Source organism: Delphinapterus leucas, chromosome 7 (genome assembly GCF_059928025.1).
Source record: "Delphinapterus leucas isolate spDelLeu-1000000601 "Yukka" chromosome 7, BTC_Dleu_Yukka2, whole genome shotgun sequence".
Taxonomy (NCBI): domain Eukaryota; kingdom Metazoa; phylum Chordata; class Mammalia; order Artiodactyla; family Monodontidae; genus Delphinapterus; species Delphinapterus leucas.
Window position 1 is genome coordinate 10,612,264 of NC_143135.1, and position 18,933 is coordinate 10,631,196.

Consider the following 18,933-nt stretch of genomic DNA (forward strand, 5'->3'; position numbering starts at 1 on the left):
GGTGGACTTTGACAAGGCCTAATGTGTGAAAACACATTTTGAATAATGAGAACAGGAAATATGTTTCTTCCTTGCTCATGGTTTCTGCAGCTGTAAAAGTGATTTGCAAAAAAAAAAAAGAAAAAAAGGAAATACGCTAAGTATCCAATTATAGAGGAAGGGTGAATTTATTCTATATTGATTCAATGAAGTGCTAAGTTGCAACTAAAATTAATACTTAAGAAAATTATATACCAGTAAAGAAACATATTTATGATATAAATTTAAGTATAAAAAGATTACATTGTGCAGTAATTGCAACTAGGTAAAATTATGTACTGTTGTGAACTAAGGTGATCAACCATCCTGGTTTGCCTCGGGCTATCTGGTTTTTAGCACTAAAAGTCCTGTATCCCAGGAAATCTCTCAGTCCTGAGCAGAGTGGGGTGGTCCGTCACCCTACTATGAACAAATTGCCTAAGAGATAATTGGGGAGAAGGTCATAGCAAGGATTTTCATTCTTTTCTAAGAGTAGACATCAGCAGTGTCTTGTTATAAGGAGTTAATGTGAGGTCAGAAAAAACTAACTATTTGAGATCACAAAAATGAATAAAATAAACTAAAATTCTTAAGGAAACCATGAGTTTGGAGAAGGATGCTCATATATATTTCAGAAGTGGAGAAAATGAGATAGAAATAAGATCTTGTCTCTTTTGAAGGTTTTCTCACTGAATTTTGCCTTGAGTCTGCCATTGCCACAACCTCTTCCCTTTCCCCTAGTCCAAGGCAGGCACTGGTCCTAGTCTACCACCATATATTCCAGTCACATTCTGGACCGCAGACAGCAAGGAATGTGTTATTAATGACCTGTTCCAGGAAAATTTTCTACAGGAATATGTGTGTGTGGTAGGAGATGTTGACGTGAAGAGTCGATGTCTTGACATCTTACAAGTTCAGACCCAGATTGGGGTTATGTGAATATGAGCTTAAGGCTGCTGGAGCCTCCCATGGTCAGAATGTTACAAGAGTAAAGAAGGTTAGAGAACCACCATGTTGGAGCCATCTACTGCAGGCAAGAACACACATACAGTTTTATTCATTTAAAGCCATTTTCGAGGACATAGACTGAAATGTCCCACCTCCTTTTTTTTTTTTTTTTTCCTAATCACAGGAAATATCTTCCATTGGCGGTCAAAGTGGAAATAGCACTGAGAGTGGAAATTACATTGTCTGTGTACCTACCAGAGTCTGGCAGCACTCGGCATGTAGCAAATGCTCAAATGTAGCTGATAGCTTATAGTGACGTCTTCCTAGTTTAACAATCTTTCTATGTAGGGTAGTAATGTCTCTGAGTATGAAAAAGAATCTAGAAATAGGGTAAATATTCCCTGAGATTTGGCATCATAAGTATAATATGTTATTTTCAAGCATGATCTTCTTTCTCAGAATGTCTATAGCACTTAGTGTCTGCATTCTGTAATCTGACAGCTAATTGTATATTAATGATTTTTCAAAGGTGGTGAATGTCTAAGTCTTTTTGTCCCCAAGGGGTAAAACCTGACTTCTGACTCTTTTGTGTGTTTCTCAACACCTGTTTCATGCTGCTCAGAGAGCAGGTGCTGATAAAACCTGTTGACTTGGCTCTAGTAGTTTATGTAGACATTGGATAGGCAATTTGGTTATTTCAAGCATTATAGCATTTGAATAAGAAGATCTAGGTATGAAACAGGCTCTCAAAATTACTTGCTGTGACCACTGACAAATTACCTTTACTTATTTATTTACTTATTTTCTCTTTGAACATTTGTAAAATAGGGATAGGGATTTTTTTCCCTTGATCATGGAAGCTCAATTCCAATTATTTGATAAAATACTTTGTGAACTGGAAAATATTACACAAATACAAGTATTGATTATCCTTTGTAATTTGGGTACTCCTCATGGCACTTTTTCTATCATTCTTTCTTCCTTTGCCTAAAGGCTAAAAGTAGGTAGACAGTGCAACCAAGAGCCTGGAAGAGGAGTTAGGGGAAGTTAAGACAGACGGAGATGTGTAAGTGGTGCTGTTTGTACAAAGACAGGGGTGAGGACTGGCCACTTAGAGCTGCCCCGGTGGGGTGTGGAAGCCACAGTGTCAGCCCCATATAAAGATAGACGGAATGAGATCTTCATTGTACCTCATTATTATTTTTTGCTTTCCTGAAAACAGTGGTGCAAAAGAGACTCCTCGAAAAATGTAGATGTGGAAGGAATTAAAGATAGCTTAGGGACGGCATGGAGCAGTCACTTACATTTTTCATCTGGTGCAGAGTCTCCCTACTGCAGAGGGAAAAAATGAAAAAACAAACGAACTACTACTGCTGTGACTACTACTACACCTTATCCAAGGAACAGGCCAGTGAGAAACCACATTCTGAAGCCCTTATTCAGCCTATTTTTTTTAACGTAAGAAAGCTGTCCTAAACAAGAAACATGATGATACAGTCTACTACAATGGCCTATGTTCATCCTCTGAATGAGGACGGGGCGAAGGGAGCTGTGGTCACTCCATGCAAAGACCAGAGCGACATGGAGGCTGCATGCAGAGTGCCTTCAGAAATGGGGGTAAATAAGTCTCTTGGAAGCTGTGAATGTTAATGTCTAAAAAAAAAGAAAACAGAAAACAGAAAAAAACTAGTTTAAGGGACACTATCATTTTCTGTTGGTGAGGCTTCCTGATCTTGGGGAGGTTCTGGAAAGGTTATTTCTGTTTCTTCTTCTTCTTCTTCTTCTTCTTCTTCTTCTTCTTCTTGGACTGGAATAATTTCAATGTCCTCTTCATTCTTTGGTTGGGAAGAAATTTCAATCTGCTCAACCACTTCTTCTTTGATTTCAATTGCCTGTTCCTTTTTTTCTTCTGCTGACAGGAGAACTACGTTCTGGAACACAAAATTGAACCCACTTTTCTTGACCTTTATCACCGGCACATTTCTCAACAATCTGTATGAATATCAAATGCCTCCTGGTTTTTATGCTATTCATGTTATTTTCTATATGCTTCCCAGTACCAGGATTGATTTCCCAGATGCTCAGATCCTTATCAAATCACTTATCAAGGCTCATCCTCAAGGCGAGCAGACACTTGCGTGGAATGATAGCGCAGTGTCTGGGAAATAACACTGCAATAATAGAGGAGATTGGAGATAACCTTGGGAAAGTAACTTTCTCTCTCCAATCCTGTCTTCCTCATCTGCAGAATGAAGGAATTGATGATTTCTAAATTCTCTTCCAAAGCTAACATCCTGTGGTTCTGAAGCAGTTGATAATAGACCTGTCACTGGGATATTCATATCTCCCAATTGTGGAGCCTCTTTGAACCTATTGTTTTGGAAGAGGGATTAGAAAGAAAGAGGGGAGGAGAAGGGAATACTGAGAAATGAGGTGCAAGAAATAGTGGCTTTAATCAGCCTTCAGCCATCCTGTTTTTATGCATTAAGTATGGAATTCTGAAGTCAAGAGGGATGACTTGAAGTCCAGCAAGGTTAGTAAGAGGATGTACGTAGCATAGGACTGTATCCTCTGTCTAACCTTTAAATCTATTTCAGATTTCAAGACACTTTTCTCCATTACTGGTATTTTCTGCTTTCCAGAAATATGCTAGGATCACTTTTCATGATGTTCCCAGGCTCATCAGATTACACTCTGCATCAGTGACTCTTTGTAGATGTGATTTTCCTACAGGGAGTTTGTGAACAGCATGGCTTCTACTTACAGCTTTGGGTCTGGAGCATATTTTTTTCCATTCGTTCTCAACAGTGCCAGCTGTCACAAGTTTCTGGAGGAAGGCAAAGAGCAACATCACTGCAAAAATGCCCTGAAGAACAGAAAAGCGAGGGTGAAAAGGTAATAATGAAAATATAAGAACATGGCTGGTGCTCAGTAAGTGACTGTGGACTGAAAGATCAATTCTTTAGGGAAATAATGACTGACTGTGAGAACTGCTAGTATCCGCATAACCCTAACCCTTAGCACAACTCCTGGCACATAACAGATAGGGCATGTTGCTGACAGAAAGTAAAGCAGTAATAATTAGTTGAAGAATCAATTCTGTGTAGGCGAGAACAATTATTGAGTCCCAAATTGAACTGTATCCAGCTTTAGGTGGTATGGTATCACACTAAGGAAATCTCTCCACACTTGGGAGATGCATTTTTCTCCCCTTCAAACTCTACACTAAAAACTCCTTGAGGGGGCTTCCCTGGTGGCGCAGTGGTTGGGAGTCCGCCTGCCGATGGAGGGGTCACGGGTTCGTGCCCCGGTCCGGGAAGATCCCACATGCCGCGGAGCGGCTGGGCCCGTGAGCCATGGCCGCTGAGCCTGCGCGTCCGGAGCCTGTGCTCCGCAACGGGAGAGGCCACAGCAGTGAGAGGCCCGCGTACCGCAAAAAAAAAAAAAACTCCTTGAGGCAAATGATGTTTAATACAACTTAGGTTCTTCTGTGTTCATCTTAATCGATAATAATAATAAATTTTCTGTTAATAATATAATAATAATAAATGTTAAAGCAAACACTTAAATAGCACTTTCTTTGTACCAGACACTGTTCTAAGTGCTTTCCATGTATTAACTCATCCCTCAAAACAGCCCTATAAATACTATAAACAGTAATAAACACTATCACCTTCCCCATTTTACAGTTGAAGAAAATGAGACAATGTGATCAGAATTCTTGCTCAACGCCATATAGGCAATAAGTAGCAGACACAGACAGTCTGGATCTAGAGTTGATGGTCATAAGAAAAATGCCATACTTCCTCCCTGAAAATAAACCCAGTTTCACACTTACCAAGAACAAAAACCGTATGCTGTCACAATATTGCATAGATAGAGAGTTTTTGTCAGCGGGGTTAGCTGGTTCACAGTTGTGTATGTTAATATATGGTGTGGGAGCCTTAGTAAGGTTCAGACTCTCCATTTTAAAAAAGTGGGAAATTGTCAGATTAAATATGTCCATGATCAAAAAAATTATTCCAGAAATAGCAGCAAAGAGGCTCAATGAGTTCATTATTATTCTCCCTCTGACCTGAAATAGAGACATAAAGATTTATTAATTGAGTTTAATTACCAATTGAAGAATATAAGCTAGGAAGGAATTCCAGATCCCATTCCCCTGACTCAGAAAGGCACTACACCTAAATCATACTAAGTTCTATTTCTCTCAGTTGTTTTTAGTCTCTTTGTCACTATAAAATGAAAACCTTCATGTCTGAACCTTGTCCCTTTCTCAGATTTCCCCATCTCATTTATGCCACCACCATCCAATCAGTTCATCAAGAAAACATCCTAGGAGTAATCCTTGTACTTCCTTTCACTGCCACTGCCACCAGAATACTAGTAGACATTCAATACACAAGTGCTGAGTAAATGAAATGAATAGTATTCAGATTAGATCACAGTGAAGCAGGATGGTATTGTGGGTATAGGTAGGGAAAGAGCACATAGACCCCTCTAGGTCTGTACCATCAAGTGGAAACAAGCAAATGGTAACACCTATTCCCTCCCTCTTGCCCCAGGTTGCAGTCAGCCCCAGTCTATCATCTTTCAAAATACAATTAAGGCTGATGTCTCCGGGTAGCACAAGTAAGAGGATGTCAGTGTGAATGTTCTACCTTGCCGAGATGATAAGAGTTCGAAACAAGAAGGTATGTGCAAAAAGTACCATGATGGTGTGGGGTTATTGATGATTATCTTAAGACACACATATTTCATCCCTGGTTGTATGACCTACAGATGGCAAGTCAGTAGGACTGACTGTATTTGGAGAATAAATACAACTTGATCTTCATAAACAGTTTTTCTTTTCCCCCAAACTGAGTTTGTCAGACCACCTCTAGACAGGAGCCATCTCAATCTCCTCTATCTCCATTGACTTCGGAAGTGACTCAAATTACTAATAGCTTAGTAAGTGGAGAAAAGTTGAAGAAGGAAGCTTGCTGGCAAGCTCTTGACCTGTACAGAATCGGGGTTCTTTCTGGGTGTAAATGTGTCCTGAGGGGTTATATGCACAAGACCACTCTAGCTCTTTATAGCCTCTGAAGCACCCTCATATATATTACTCCATTTTATCCTCAGGAGAGTTTCATATGGTAGCAAGGACTATTATCTCCATTTTATAGGTTAAAATTCAGAGGTACAGGGCTTCCCTGGTGGCTCAGTGGTTGAGAGCTCGCCTGCCGATGCAGGGGACACGGGTTCGTGCCCCGGTCTGGGAAGATCCCACATGCTGCAGAGCAGCTGGGCCTGTGAGCCATGGCCGCTGAGCCTGCGTGTCCAGAGCCTGTGCTCCGCAACGGGAGAGGCCACAACAGTGAGAGGCCCGCGTACCGCAAAAAATAAAATAAAATTCAGAGGTACATAGGGGTAAACTGACTTGCTCAGGGTTACAGCTGAAGGTTAACTAGGACTTGAGTCAGTCATAGCGTTGATTAGACAGTTTTCCTAAATGCTGGTCTGAGAGAAATGACAAGATTTTGAAAGAAATCTCAGTCTCACACAGCATCTCACATTCCTAAGACCATAAGCATGCTCTTCAACGATCTGCCTCTAATTCTGTTTCCATGAATATCTCATTTCCATGTTTTTTGTGAATGAAATCACAACGGCATCATAGAGGATCTTTTGCTTCTTCGGATTGAGCGATAACTCAGTGCTACTGTAACTCCAAAGGTCTTCAAGGGTCCTTCTTTTCAAGTGAGAAAATAGCTACTTCTCTGATGTGTGGGAAAGAAGGACATACGGTTACTTGCCAAACTCTTCATGGAGTTTTTCTCCGCTGCTGCCAGGAGTGATCCAGAAATGATATACTGTAAAAAGAGAGGTGGTGGGTGGGGAAGGGCAGGGGCGAGATGGGAGAAGCAGCAGAGAGAGAGAGAGGGGCAGAGAAGGAGATCACTTTTTAACATTGAGAACTGGTTGTAAAAAAGCTATCCACACTTTCAACCACTTTCACTAAGCTATCCAGTCCTTTTTAATGGATTTATTCATTTTTCAGCATATTTCTCCTTTATTCAGGCTCAATGCCATTCAGTCCATGCCTTTTATTCAATCAGATGGGGAGCTGTGACTAGGAATATAGTAAGACCAGAGGCAGAATTCACATTTCCATGTCAATTAGTACTCACACTGTGAATTTAAAAGTTTTATTTTCTGTTTTCCTTTTTGTAATTTGGGGAATTGCTCTTTGGAGTTCACAGTGTTTTAAATGGCGTTGATGGCAATGATGAGTGAATTGATGTAGAAGAAATACTTGGCCTGAATGTCGTAGGCACTTCATTTAAACATGGGCTGCTACAGGAAGTGGTCATTATTTCTCATCTTCCTTTTCTACTATTCAAGCTGTAAGATGGAGGAAACTCTTTCACTAATCCATCTCTCCTTGTGCTGAAAATTTCAATCCTGGACCTGTCTTCATAGTCGCATCTATGAAGGTGTAATGGTGATGAAAACATCACCGTCCCATACCACATCCAGACAGGGTTACAAGCTTGGAAAACAGGCACGTGAAACAGCCATAAGGAGTACTGCTCTGCTGATAAGTGAGGGGAGATTTATTTGGGATGGGACTAATTTCACCACGTGAGATAGTAACTAAAGAGAATTGTAGGGAAGAAGGACCAGGTGGGAGGAAGTTTGCTTTCTGAAACACCATGCTCTACAGTCCAAACGTCTAGTACCCAGCCCCCTTCATGCTGGACATTGACTTTGGAGAGGTCCTGCTTTGAGAAGTCTTTCCTCCCTGTGTAGATCCATGTAGGGCAGCTTTCTCTGAATTCCCATGAAGCATGACCACTGACTCTCAACCATTGGATTCATGCTCAATGCAGTCAACCTCTCTTTCCACTAAATCACGTCAACCAGATAACCTGTTCCCTACTCCTGTGCTTTCCTCAACACAGAAATAATCTGGTACATTCCTGTGGAGCTTTTTAACCTTTTTGTCTGTATCACTCCCCAAATGGTTGTTAGTTTTTACTCACCATAATGCCTCCCCAGAGAGGGTACCACAGAGTTACACAGATGGGTGCATAGACCTCCGCGTGAAGCAACAGGAGGCCGCCCAGGGCAATGTGGAAGAGCCCATTCATAATCTGGACAGCCTGGGGAGAGAATAGGGGCACTGATGGATGAACTGAAGTCATCGTCAAGTCAGAAAGTGAAAGTGAGGCCGGAAGCCCTGGTTCCTGACCTGGATGGGGCTGTGTAAGATGTCCAAAGCAAGCGGTGAAGGTGCCAAGACCTTTGTCTTGTTCTGATTCATTTTCCCCACCACCTGGGGCATTTCCAAGGCAGGTATATGTGGTATGCTGGTGATGAACTGGGATGGAAGACCCCTAACTATGCAAGCCTCAAGATCAAGTGGGGGCATAAGATCACCATGATAGTCTCTCTGTACGTCCCTGATTTGGCCCCTTGTGTCAGACATAAAGATCACCTCAGGTGGGATCAAATACCTTCCAGTCGGATTGAATTTTGTACCTGGCCTACAGCATCTGCTTCTGTAGGCCAGAGAGTCCCTAGGATGTGGGATGGAGGGCAACTGACTTACCCCCAAAGCCTTAGATTCCCTCATGAAGAAGCTCTGTGTGGCGCCCACCACTGAAGGCACCCTCCTGGGAATTAGTTTCTGAACAGGCTGCATGGCAATAGGGCCTGCCGGGAAAGCTCCACTCATGGAATTTCTGGGCGTCGTCATTTCACCCTCAAAAGTCCTAAAAATAAAACAAATAATAAAATGAGGAGAGAGAGAACAGGATTCTTGGCAGTCTTTTATCTCGTGTTGTGCACCTGAATACTTTCCTCTGTATTCTCTCTGTGGGTGTCACTGAAGGCAGACACGGCCTCTTCCTAGCGACTTTGGATCTAAAGCAAGGCCTCCTGCCATGTTCTAAGACAGGATCTGGAGGGGGCATCACATGCAAGGGTTTATGGGCCCAGGGATCCCTGCCAGTATTTTTTTTTTTTTTTTTTTTTTTTTTTTGCGGTACGCGGGCCTCTCACTGTTGTGGCCTCTCCCATCGCGGAGCACGGGCTCCGGACACTCAGGCTCAGCGGCCATGGCTCACGGGCCCAGCCGCTCTGCGGCATGTGGGATCTTCCCGGACCGGGGCACAAACCCGTGTCCCCTGCATCGGCAGGCGGACTCTCAACCACTGCGCCACCAGGGAAGCCCCTGCCAGTATTCTTGACAGACACATTTGGGACATGTTTTCTCTTTGTCGAGAACGTCACGCTCATATTCTCTATGTTCTGTGTGTCTGTCATTTCTGGATGCTTTTCTTGTGCTTTCATATTGGAAAATGTGTTTTGTGTGGGCTCGTCCTTGTCCCTTTGCTTACCTGCTTTTGTCCATTGGGATGGGCCAGAGTCACCATGATGGAGGATGGTGAAGACTGTTGGAGTCGAGAGGGGCCGAGTCAATCTTCCCTCCTCCCACTAACTCTGCCACCTTGAGTAAATCACTTCAAGGAGGCTCTTGAAGGTTCTGTGTGAGACTGTGGCCTCTGAATCAGACTGCCTAGGTTTCGATCATGATTCTTCTATTTGCTGTGAAACTCTGGGTAAGCTCTTTAAACTCTCTGGGCCTCAACTTCTCCAACTGTAAAATGGGGATAGTAATCATTCTTATCTCATAGGGTTGCTGTGAGACTTAAATGGGCTGATGGTGTGTGCATGGCTGGTTTCTTTCCGTTCAGGGATAGCTCAAATGTCAGCCTCTCAAAGAAGCCTTTCCTGAACCCTCAATCCACAATGCATCTCTCTCACAACATCCCATTTTATTTATTTGGTAGCACTTATCACTGTGAGGAATTAATGTATTTGCTTGCTTGTTTACTGTCAGTCTCTCCCCACTAGAATATAAATTCCTTGTGTTCTCTCTTGTTTAGTATTTAAAATTATGCCTGGATTTAGTAGTTTCTTCATGAATATTATTGAAGAAGTAAATGTATGCAAAACACCCATGTCTGGGGCTTCCCTGGTGGCGTAGTGGTTGAGAGTCTGCCTGCCGATGCAGGGGACGTGGGTTCGTGCCCCGGTCTGGGAGGATCCCACATGCCGCGAAGCGGCTGGGCCCATGAGCCATGGCCGCTGAGCCTGTGCTCCGCAACGGGAGAGGCCACAACAGTGAGAGGCCCGCGTACCGCAAAAAAAAAAAAAAAAGTACCCATGTCTGAATCATTATTAGCTGCGTTTGTTTTTGTTCTTGTTCTTAATATTTTTACCTTTAGGAGCAGTAGTTTCTATTTTTCCCATCTGAAAAATGAGAACAATACCCCTTTCAGAGACGTGTTGTGAGAAATAAATAAGTTAACGTAAGTGAAAGTGCCTAGTACACAGGCAGAAAGTAGTAAATGCTGTTCGTCCTTCGTCATGATCAATTTCTGAATAGAAATGTCCCTTTCCAGCTCTAACATTTTAAGACTGTTCTACCTTCTTCATCACGTGATTCCCTTCAGTATTCATTTCTTTATGTCAGTTACTTTCATGAATTCTATTGGGTCTTTCCTGGGACCTGGAAATCTCTCTTTAGGGATGCAATTTTGGTCTTGTCTTTACTGACTGTAAGTCACGTAAGGGGCCTTGGAGGCCAAGGCTGTCTGTCCAGCTTACTTATCTTCCTAAAGTCACGCAGGGCTGGGCACCTGCAGGGACGAATCGTGGCCTCTGTTTTGTAGAAAGGGTAACAAGGACGCCAAGAAGTTAGGTAACTCGTTCAAAGTTACACAACCATCAGAGATTTAAAATGAAGGCTTGGACCTAGCCAACAAGGTCTCTGTGGTACCAGGCTGCTTTGTCCCCCGTGGGGAATAGGAATTCAGCCTTTCACTTATGAATCTCTTCCTTTTCCTTCAAATAGATGTGCGATTTGGATGACTATAAATCGGTTGAAAACAGAGTATCTGTCTGGGCCATGGCTGAAGGGGAAGAGGGGAGGCTGTGGGAGCTTCACACCTGATTTTACCCCAGCCCTAGATTACCAGATGTCGTGTGCTCTTAGGGATCCGCTTTGCACCACAAACCACCCCGCAAGACCACCAACAGGAGGGAATATTTTAATATAGACCACTAAGGTGTTTACAGACGGATTCAGGCAGAGTTTTTAGGGCCAGTCAGACCTCAGAAACCATTCCGTTCATTTGATAAATGAGGAAACTGTGGCCCAAGGATGAGACATGCCTTGTTAAAGACCTTGCACTTAGTGATGGAACCAAACCAGAAAGGCAGCCCCTAGGGCTCCGAGGCTCGTGCTTTCTCTGCTGCACCTCGGGCTGGACCACACAGTTAGAGTTGTTCACTGAGCACGCACTCTGTGCTACTTAGTTCCCACCCTCCCGCACCTTCCCGGCTAAGGGGGCAGTTTCTTCTTTTCTGCAGTTGTGGAAATGGGGCTTCTGAGAGCTTAATTAATTTTCCCACCATAAGTATGGAATGAGCTGAGGTTACCACACTCCTCTCCAGAGGGCTCGTTTTAATGAGGACAACTTATAAAGCAAAGGTCATCAATTATCTGGACAGAAGGACATGATTGGACTACCATTGTTTTAACTTCTCCTCACTTTTCATCTGCCTAAGGCTGTGTCTATATTATTAGTCAGATAAACCTCTTATGTAAACAAGTCCTACTTGGGCTTTGTCTGCCATGACTAATGGCAATAATGACCATTGGAGGGGAATATTTTATTTCTCTTAAAATGACGTCTCACTATGGCAACTATATTTCTACAAAGCCTGCAACACGTACCACTGTAAAATAGTTTATAAACACAAACATACTTGTTTCTCTATGCTACTTCATTTTTTATGGCGTGTGTGTGTGTGTGTGTGTGTGTGTGTGTGTGTGTATATATGCATGCCAGGTCATTGTAGACTGACTGGGTAGTGAAAGATTTTATTCATTTTATTCTATGGGAATATGTGAAACTAGACCACAGACTCATCAGGTTATTGTAGATTCCTGTAGCCTTACCCTATATATATTTTTTCTTTAATTGTTCACCATGACCGTTAGTCCCAACTGTCTGTTTTCCAACACAGTTACGCTCACATTGGTCAAAATGTGGTCATAAGATTTTATTATCACCGAACTACACTAAAATCAGGACTCAGTTTATCAGACACTGCCCTGTTTTATTACAGCAACTTCTGCAAACCTTCTTGGGTTTTTAAAAGGCACCACTATTTCCATGTCCTTCTAGTGAAGAAGATCTCACAGCGTTTATGGGCTTTGGTTTGAATAATGACTTTTAGGTCTAATACTTCCATCATTTACTTGGAAGTTCAAAGCTGCCCAGATTTTGTTACCTCCACTTCCTCCTTTGCCGCTCAAATAGTTTTGCATTTTCATCCCTTGTGGCCTCCTGTGCGCTTGTCTCTGAGGAATAATATTCTTAATACTTCCTTTTCCTCTGCCTCTGCTCTACAGCCCGTCTCCTCCTACTGCGTCGTTAGTCCTTCAAAGAGATTGGTTGCATCTTCAATCTCTTGCTATATTTGGGGAGTATTGAGCTAGTCCTAGCTCTGTTGCTTGCTACCTTTGTGATCTGATCTCTCTATTCAAAGTTTTGTTTTGAGAACATGAGATAACATGAGATAATTTGCAATTTATAAACTACTAAAGGCTCAAAGAATAATTATCATCCCTGGAACCTTTGTTACAATTAAAATGTGCTGCGGTGTCTCCCCAGTCCCAAAACCCCTTCCTTTAATCCAGGACTGTCCCAGCCACTGCCCAGTCTCCCCAGTCCTATACTCCCAGCGTCTTAAAAGCTTCCTCTCTGCTTCCACTTCCTCACTACCCACTCACTCCTCGACACTCGGCGGCTGCTTCCTGCCAGAGCCACTCAGGTGAAACCGCCTTCTTCAAAGACCGTGCTGCAGGGTCTTCCCGGGCATCCCAGTGGTTAAGACTCTGTCTGCTGCAGGGGGCACAGATCTGATCCCTGGTTGGGGAACTAAGATCCTGCATGCCACTACGACCCCGCATGCTGCGAGGTGGGGGCATAAGAGCTCCACGAGAGAAAGAACGTGCTGCAAAGCCAGGCATCATCCCTCGGATGGCTTCACATCTGTATCCCTGTCACCCAGGCTTAAAAAGTTGGAGCCATATTCCGCTCCAGCTCCTTCGTCTCCCACATGGAAGCTAAGTCAGGTAGTTTCTACCTCTGTAAAGTATCGTATTTTGCAGGTGCCAGTGTCACCTCATGAGTTTGATTCTCATTTCCTCTCCTCTCATTTCCTCTACTGGTTTAGCACAGAAATCTTGCTTTTCTGCCTTCTGTCTCTCTCTTTTCTAACCCATCCTCCACAAGGCAGCTAGATCAGACTCCCTTAAATCCCTGCTGAAGTGACGCTGAACTTGAACTCATCTCTGATCTGTCATTGCCTGCCTGGGAAAACCCTTTACCTGGTCGCTCACAGCCTCTCCGTAATCTCTTAAACTCACATCCCGCTACTCCCCACAGAGCCACTGGTCTGGATGCCTCTCCCGCTTTCTTCTTTGAACCCTCTCAACTTTGAAATGCTTCTCCTCCCACCCCCTTCACTTTCAGTGCCGCTGCCCATCAGACGTTCACATCGCCCGAGGCTCTTCCTGGCCAGGAATTCTCCTTCAGAGCCCACAGCTCTTTGCATTCCTTACTTGTCACCAAGGGTTCTCTTTCTCATGTCATATTGTTAGTCCCTCTAATGGAGTGTAAATTCCTTTTGGGAACGCCTTACTGGGATTACACAGGGAACCTGTTTCCTATACACTATGAGCTCAAGAAATGGTAAACTGAACATTAAACTGAACTACTTCCTCGGGACAGGTTTACAGACACTCGGGATGTCGGACCAAAAGGTGATTGATTTCATCTCACCGGTCAGTCAGTGCGATCAAGCCATGTTATGGGCAACAGGGGAAGGGAATGTTATAAACTGGTTTCAGGAGACCGTGACGGCAGGGTTAGAGGTCGTCTTTGTCGGCCTTCATCAGATCTTCCTCTAGTCTCCAGTGCCCACTCTCTCTCTCGGTTTCTGTGATGGATTTGAGGCAGGGTTTTGTGCTCGATTTGGTGTCCACCAATCCCCTCCAGAAAATGTTCGCCCGAGAGGCTTAACAACATCTAGGGGTATTCACATTTAGTGGGATAGCTTTGGAGACAAAAGCATTTAAAGCGAGAGGCGTGGAGTTATTTTCGTTACAGCCGTGACTGTTTATTTTCTTATTTGGTTCGAGGCTGTTCTAAGAGCGTCAGGATTTTAGCTCATTTATTCTTCATAACGCAGTGGGTATTACTATTGCCCCCGCTTTATAGGTGAGGAAACCGAGGAGCATAGAGGTTTAGTAACTTGCCTGAGGTTATATGGCTTGTTGATGGTAGAGCTCAGGTTTGAGCCCAGCAGGTAGTAACCGTGCTTTAATCTACATGTGGCAATTTACTACTTTTGTAGATTGGCCAGGGTCATTCTAGAGAGAGAGAGAGAGAGAGAGAGAGGGAGTGGTTAAGGTAGTAGGTGGACGGACAGCAGGCCTTGGTATCGCCTTTCCTCAAATGATGACACTGTCAGAAGACCTGACCAGGGAAGCCCTAGAATTAAAGCCAAGAATCTCCAGTCTCCCAAACCATCCTATGCCTCATGCCTTATCTGTCACTCCCTTTAGACACTTAAGCAAAGCGAATGGACTCCTTACCTGAGTCTCCAAGGTCGTAAGGCTCGAGGGCTGACGTGGATGCTTACTGCTGAGTTCGCTTAGACAGCCGGGTTCTCAAGTACACAGCGGGCGAGTGAGATGGACCAGGCCTGGGATTGCTGATAGATACCAGGTGACAGGAAATTAGTGGCTTCTGCTACCTTGGGTTTTGCCCCCAATTACTTTAGTTTAATACACACTTATCAGAGCTGGAGAGGATATACAAAAAAGTTTCTGCCTTACCAGGAGGTTTCACTTCTTGAAAAAGATCCCAGGGGACTGCCGGGCGTACTTTACACTGCCTTAATTAGAAGAACTATGTAGGCCCCCACCCTGTAAGCAGGTGTGGATGGGGGGTCCCCAAGGGCACGAAGGGCTCTAGAAATTCTGCAAAGATGGGCTGTTAGGACTTTTACCTTTTTCTGTTACTTTTTTAGGAATGGGTGGGTGGGAAGGAGGCATCCATGCAGAGAGATTGAAGAATTATTAAGCCCGTACCCTTGGAAGTGTTGTGTGTATCCTCTTCAAATGTCATCCTCATTTGGCCACACTTAGGGTTCGAGTGGGACCGTGTATGTCTCGTGTTGAATTTAGTAGAAATGGCCTAAAAATATCTTTTGGTGCTGTGGAACATGTCCCCAGAAGCTTGAGGCAAGAGTTCCATATTTGGGGATGTACATTGAAATAGTACTTTTACCTACAAACCCACCTTTTCCCTCCATCTGTCTAGTACCCTAGTGTCCCCTCTCTTTTCAGTCAGGGCCAGAGCTGTGTGGCCATCAAGCCCAGCACTAGATCAGGTGAGGAAACAGAGGAAGCTGGTGGCCAGGAGAGTAAACATTTGGGAGACGCATCAAAGAAAGTTTTGCCCAAAGGTATTGTATCCACTGCCCTACCATATACAACCTTTATGTTCATATTTTGGAGTTTTCTTACTTTTGTAATTTTCTTATCCATTGATGTATTTCATTAGCGACCCAGGGCTGTAGTTAGGTAATCGTTTGCCTAGTCTAAAGGGCTGAAATGTGGCAGCTCTGTTGCTGAATCTGAGGTTCATTCATATCTTCTCTCTCACTCTCTCTCTTCTCTTCTCTAATTCTCCCTCTGCCTCTCTTTTCTTTAAGATGGTTTGGAATCAGAGGGTTAGAACCAATGGGTAAAAGTCATTCTGGAGAGGCTGATTTGGGGGCAACATAGAAAAAAATGCCATGTCCCCACCCACCATTGGAGCAGTTCGTTAGTGGAACAGGCTAACGTTTGAATAGAGAACTTGCTGTCATCAAGTATACACAGGTAGGAGCCAGGGGGTCACCTCTCTTTAATGCTATAGAGAGAAGAGAAGTGGAAACATAAGATCCGCCACCCCTTTAAGGTTCCAGTTGTGGGTCTATGAATATATGCTGAAGTGCTTGAATGGTTGGTGGTGTAGGGATGCTAATGACACTGGGTCTGAGTTGTGGATGATTGTGAGGCCGGAGGTCTGAGTCCTGGATTACGGGTGGCTGGAGGAGTGTGCCTTCATTTCAGTGACTGTGGGAGCAGGTCAGAACTTGGCAAACGCAATGCATTAATGAGGGTTGAATTGGAGTTTCACAACCGGATTTTTCACATCCTTATCTCTGTGTAGGCCCTGTGTTTTTCCCCAAGCCTGTCTTGGGGTGTTTGCTACTCTGGTTTGCTACAGTGAGATCACGTAGGTGGTTTTATGTGTGATTCTTCCTGTAATAAGCTTGAACTTGAATTTATATAAACGTTCACCTTGGTGCCAATTTGGATTAATTGACCTTTCAGTGTTTGTGTTGAAATCCTCGTATGATCTGGATTTGGATTCAGTAGGACTTTCTTTATTCCATCTTTTTTTTCCCCTCTGTAATGTTTGAGCTTATTTTATTAGGTCTATTACACATCTAATATTTCTCTCTCTCGGTTAAACCTCTTGTGATTGTCTAGTGGCTTTCCTGCTTCCAAAGGATGATTGCTTCCTTAAAGTCTACATCGAAGTTTATTAACTAACCTTTTATTAAGTTAATATTTGCCTCATAGGAATTTGTCTTCCTTTTATTCCCCCCACCTCCTAACGCTCCCATCTTTTTTATCCTTGAGACATTTTGCCACTCTTATGACAACTACATTCTACGTCATAATTGTTTGTGTCCTTGCCCTATTCTGCCATTGCCCTGTGCGTCTCTGGAAAGCAGGGCTGGTTTTTCTGAACCGCCATGTTCTCTGCAGTGCTGTGAGAGGCGGTGGTCCTGATGTGGTTTTTTTCTCCCATCCAGATGACTATCGCAATGCTATCCAGTATCAGAAAGTAATATTATGGTGTGTTCCCAACTGTTCAACAAGGCATTGGTACCCAGAATCATTCGGTGTTAGAGGGTTTTGGTTTCAGAGAATTGGTAAAGGAGATGCAGGGTCCCTCGGAGGTGAAACTATAAAGATCCTTTTGCAAATAGAACTTGGTTATAAGTTGGAAAGTCCCAATGTTGTATTTATAAGAAATAATTACTACTAAGGAAAATATAATTTCGAGTACTTAAGAGCTTCGTAGTTTATGAGGCCTTCCTTCTGTTCTGAGGGACTGCTTTACATTAAAAAAATAACATTAGTTGCATATCTGCTTATATGCCAGGCACTGTCCACATAACACCTGCAGTGTTGTAATTGTGGAAACCAAAGTTCAGTGGGAACTTCGGGGGAGACTGGCTCAAAGTCACATAGTAAATGATAGTGATGTTTGGGAAGCAAGAAAACTTCAGTTATAAATTTAAAAGAAAACCTACCATTTTCTTTTTTTTTTTTTTTTTTTTTTTGAAAACCTACCATTTTCTGAGTGGTTTTTTAAGTTCCAAACATTCACAGAATCAGTTCCCATGTTTCATTTGAGGCGCACAGAAAAACGCATCAGGTGGGTGTTATTATTACATTTTAGTGGAGGAATGTAAGGCTCACAAAGGTTAAATGATTTGTTCAAGTCACTTTACTTTAAATGGCAAAACCAACATTTAAACCGAGGCCTGGCTTAAAAACCCTTATTTATTACCATTAGGTGACCAGGCCTCTCACCCTTAAATACATCCCAAACCCCACCCGTCAGAACCTAACTGAGCTGCCAAATATTTTTCATAGGAACCCCACTGGCCCCCATCCCCTGCCTTCACTTATGCAACTGTAGGCCTTTCTCCTCCCAGTTTGTAGCAGAAATGAAAGCCTGCTAGGTTATTCTTGGAGTGTGCTGAGTTTCTTCTATGCCAAAAGAGGCAGAGGGTAATAGGATTTGGAGTCAGGGATCTTGAATCACATCCTTGTTCTAAATCATACTCGCTTTTGTGGTCTCAGACAAGTTAACCACTTTGAGCTTCAGTTTCACGTCTGTGACATGGGCTAGTTATACCTCTGTCAGAGGGCGGTCATGACAAGTAACTGAGATGATGAGAGAGGTAAGATCCTTAACACTTCTCAGGTATTCTGTCAGTGGAAGGCAGTATAACGTCAGGCAGCTGTTCTTAAAGGGCGGTCTGGGAATCTCCAGGAGTTCTTGAGACCCTTGTAGGGGGTCTGTGACCTCAGAACAATTTTCATCATAATGCTAAGGCCTTATTTCCCCTTTGCACGGGCTTACAGCAGCATTCTCCACAGGCTACAGAACATGCAACACTAGGACAGATTGAATGCAAAAGCAGCCAAGAGAATCCAGCTGTCTTCTGTTAAGCCAGAGTGAAGCAGTGGTTTCTAAGCTTTGCTCTGCATTGGAATCACCTGGGAACCTTCAAAAATTATGGATGTTCGGCTCTCACCACATTCTGATTTAATTGGTATGTGGTGGTGTGCTGTACACTGGGCCTTCTAAAAGTTCCCCTTGAACGTGCAGTCAAATTAGATGTGGATTTGTTTTTCAGTGGGTGTAAAGTTACACAAGATGAGTCAATTCTACAGATCTGCTGTACAGCAGAGTATTTATAGTTAATAATACAGAATTGTGCACTTGAAAATAGGTTAAGAGGATAGACCTCATGTTAAGTGTTTTCTACCAAAAACCAAGACCAGAGCCCCACAAAAGAACACAAGGAACATGTTGGAGGTGATGGATATGCTTAGTACCTTGGTGATGGTGATGGTACTGGGGCATATGCACACGTTAAAAGTGTGCAGTTTTTTGGGTGAATAAACTACAACTTAATAAAGTTAAAAAAATAAAAATAAAAGAGTGTCAAGTAACCTAAAAATAAAAAGAGATTTGCAAA

At 43.2% G+C, this 18,933-nt stretch overlaps 1 protein-coding gene across 1 annotated transcript; it reads right to left on the bottom strand.

Moving 5' to 3' along the window:
- Nucleotides 1-1,032: 1,032 nt before the first annotated feature.
- Nucleotides 1,033-14,803, bottom strand: LOC111183908 (B-lymphocyte antigen CD20-like). The gene is made up of 7 exons (XM_022591881.2): nt 14,690-14,803; nt 8,564-8,726; nt 7,995-8,114; nt 6,765-6,821; nt 4,805-5,041; nt 3,731-3,832; nt 1,033-2,897 (listed from the first exon to the last, which is right to left on the bottom strand). Exons 2-7 carry the CDS (start codon nt 8,708-8,710, stop codon nt 2,658-2,660), a joined length of 903 nt encoding a protein of 300 aa, XP_022447589.2. The 5' UTR covers nt 8,711-8,726; nt 14,690-14,803; the 3' UTR covers nt 1,033-2,657.
- Between the last annotated feature and the right edge of the window lie 4,130 nt (nt 14,804-18,933).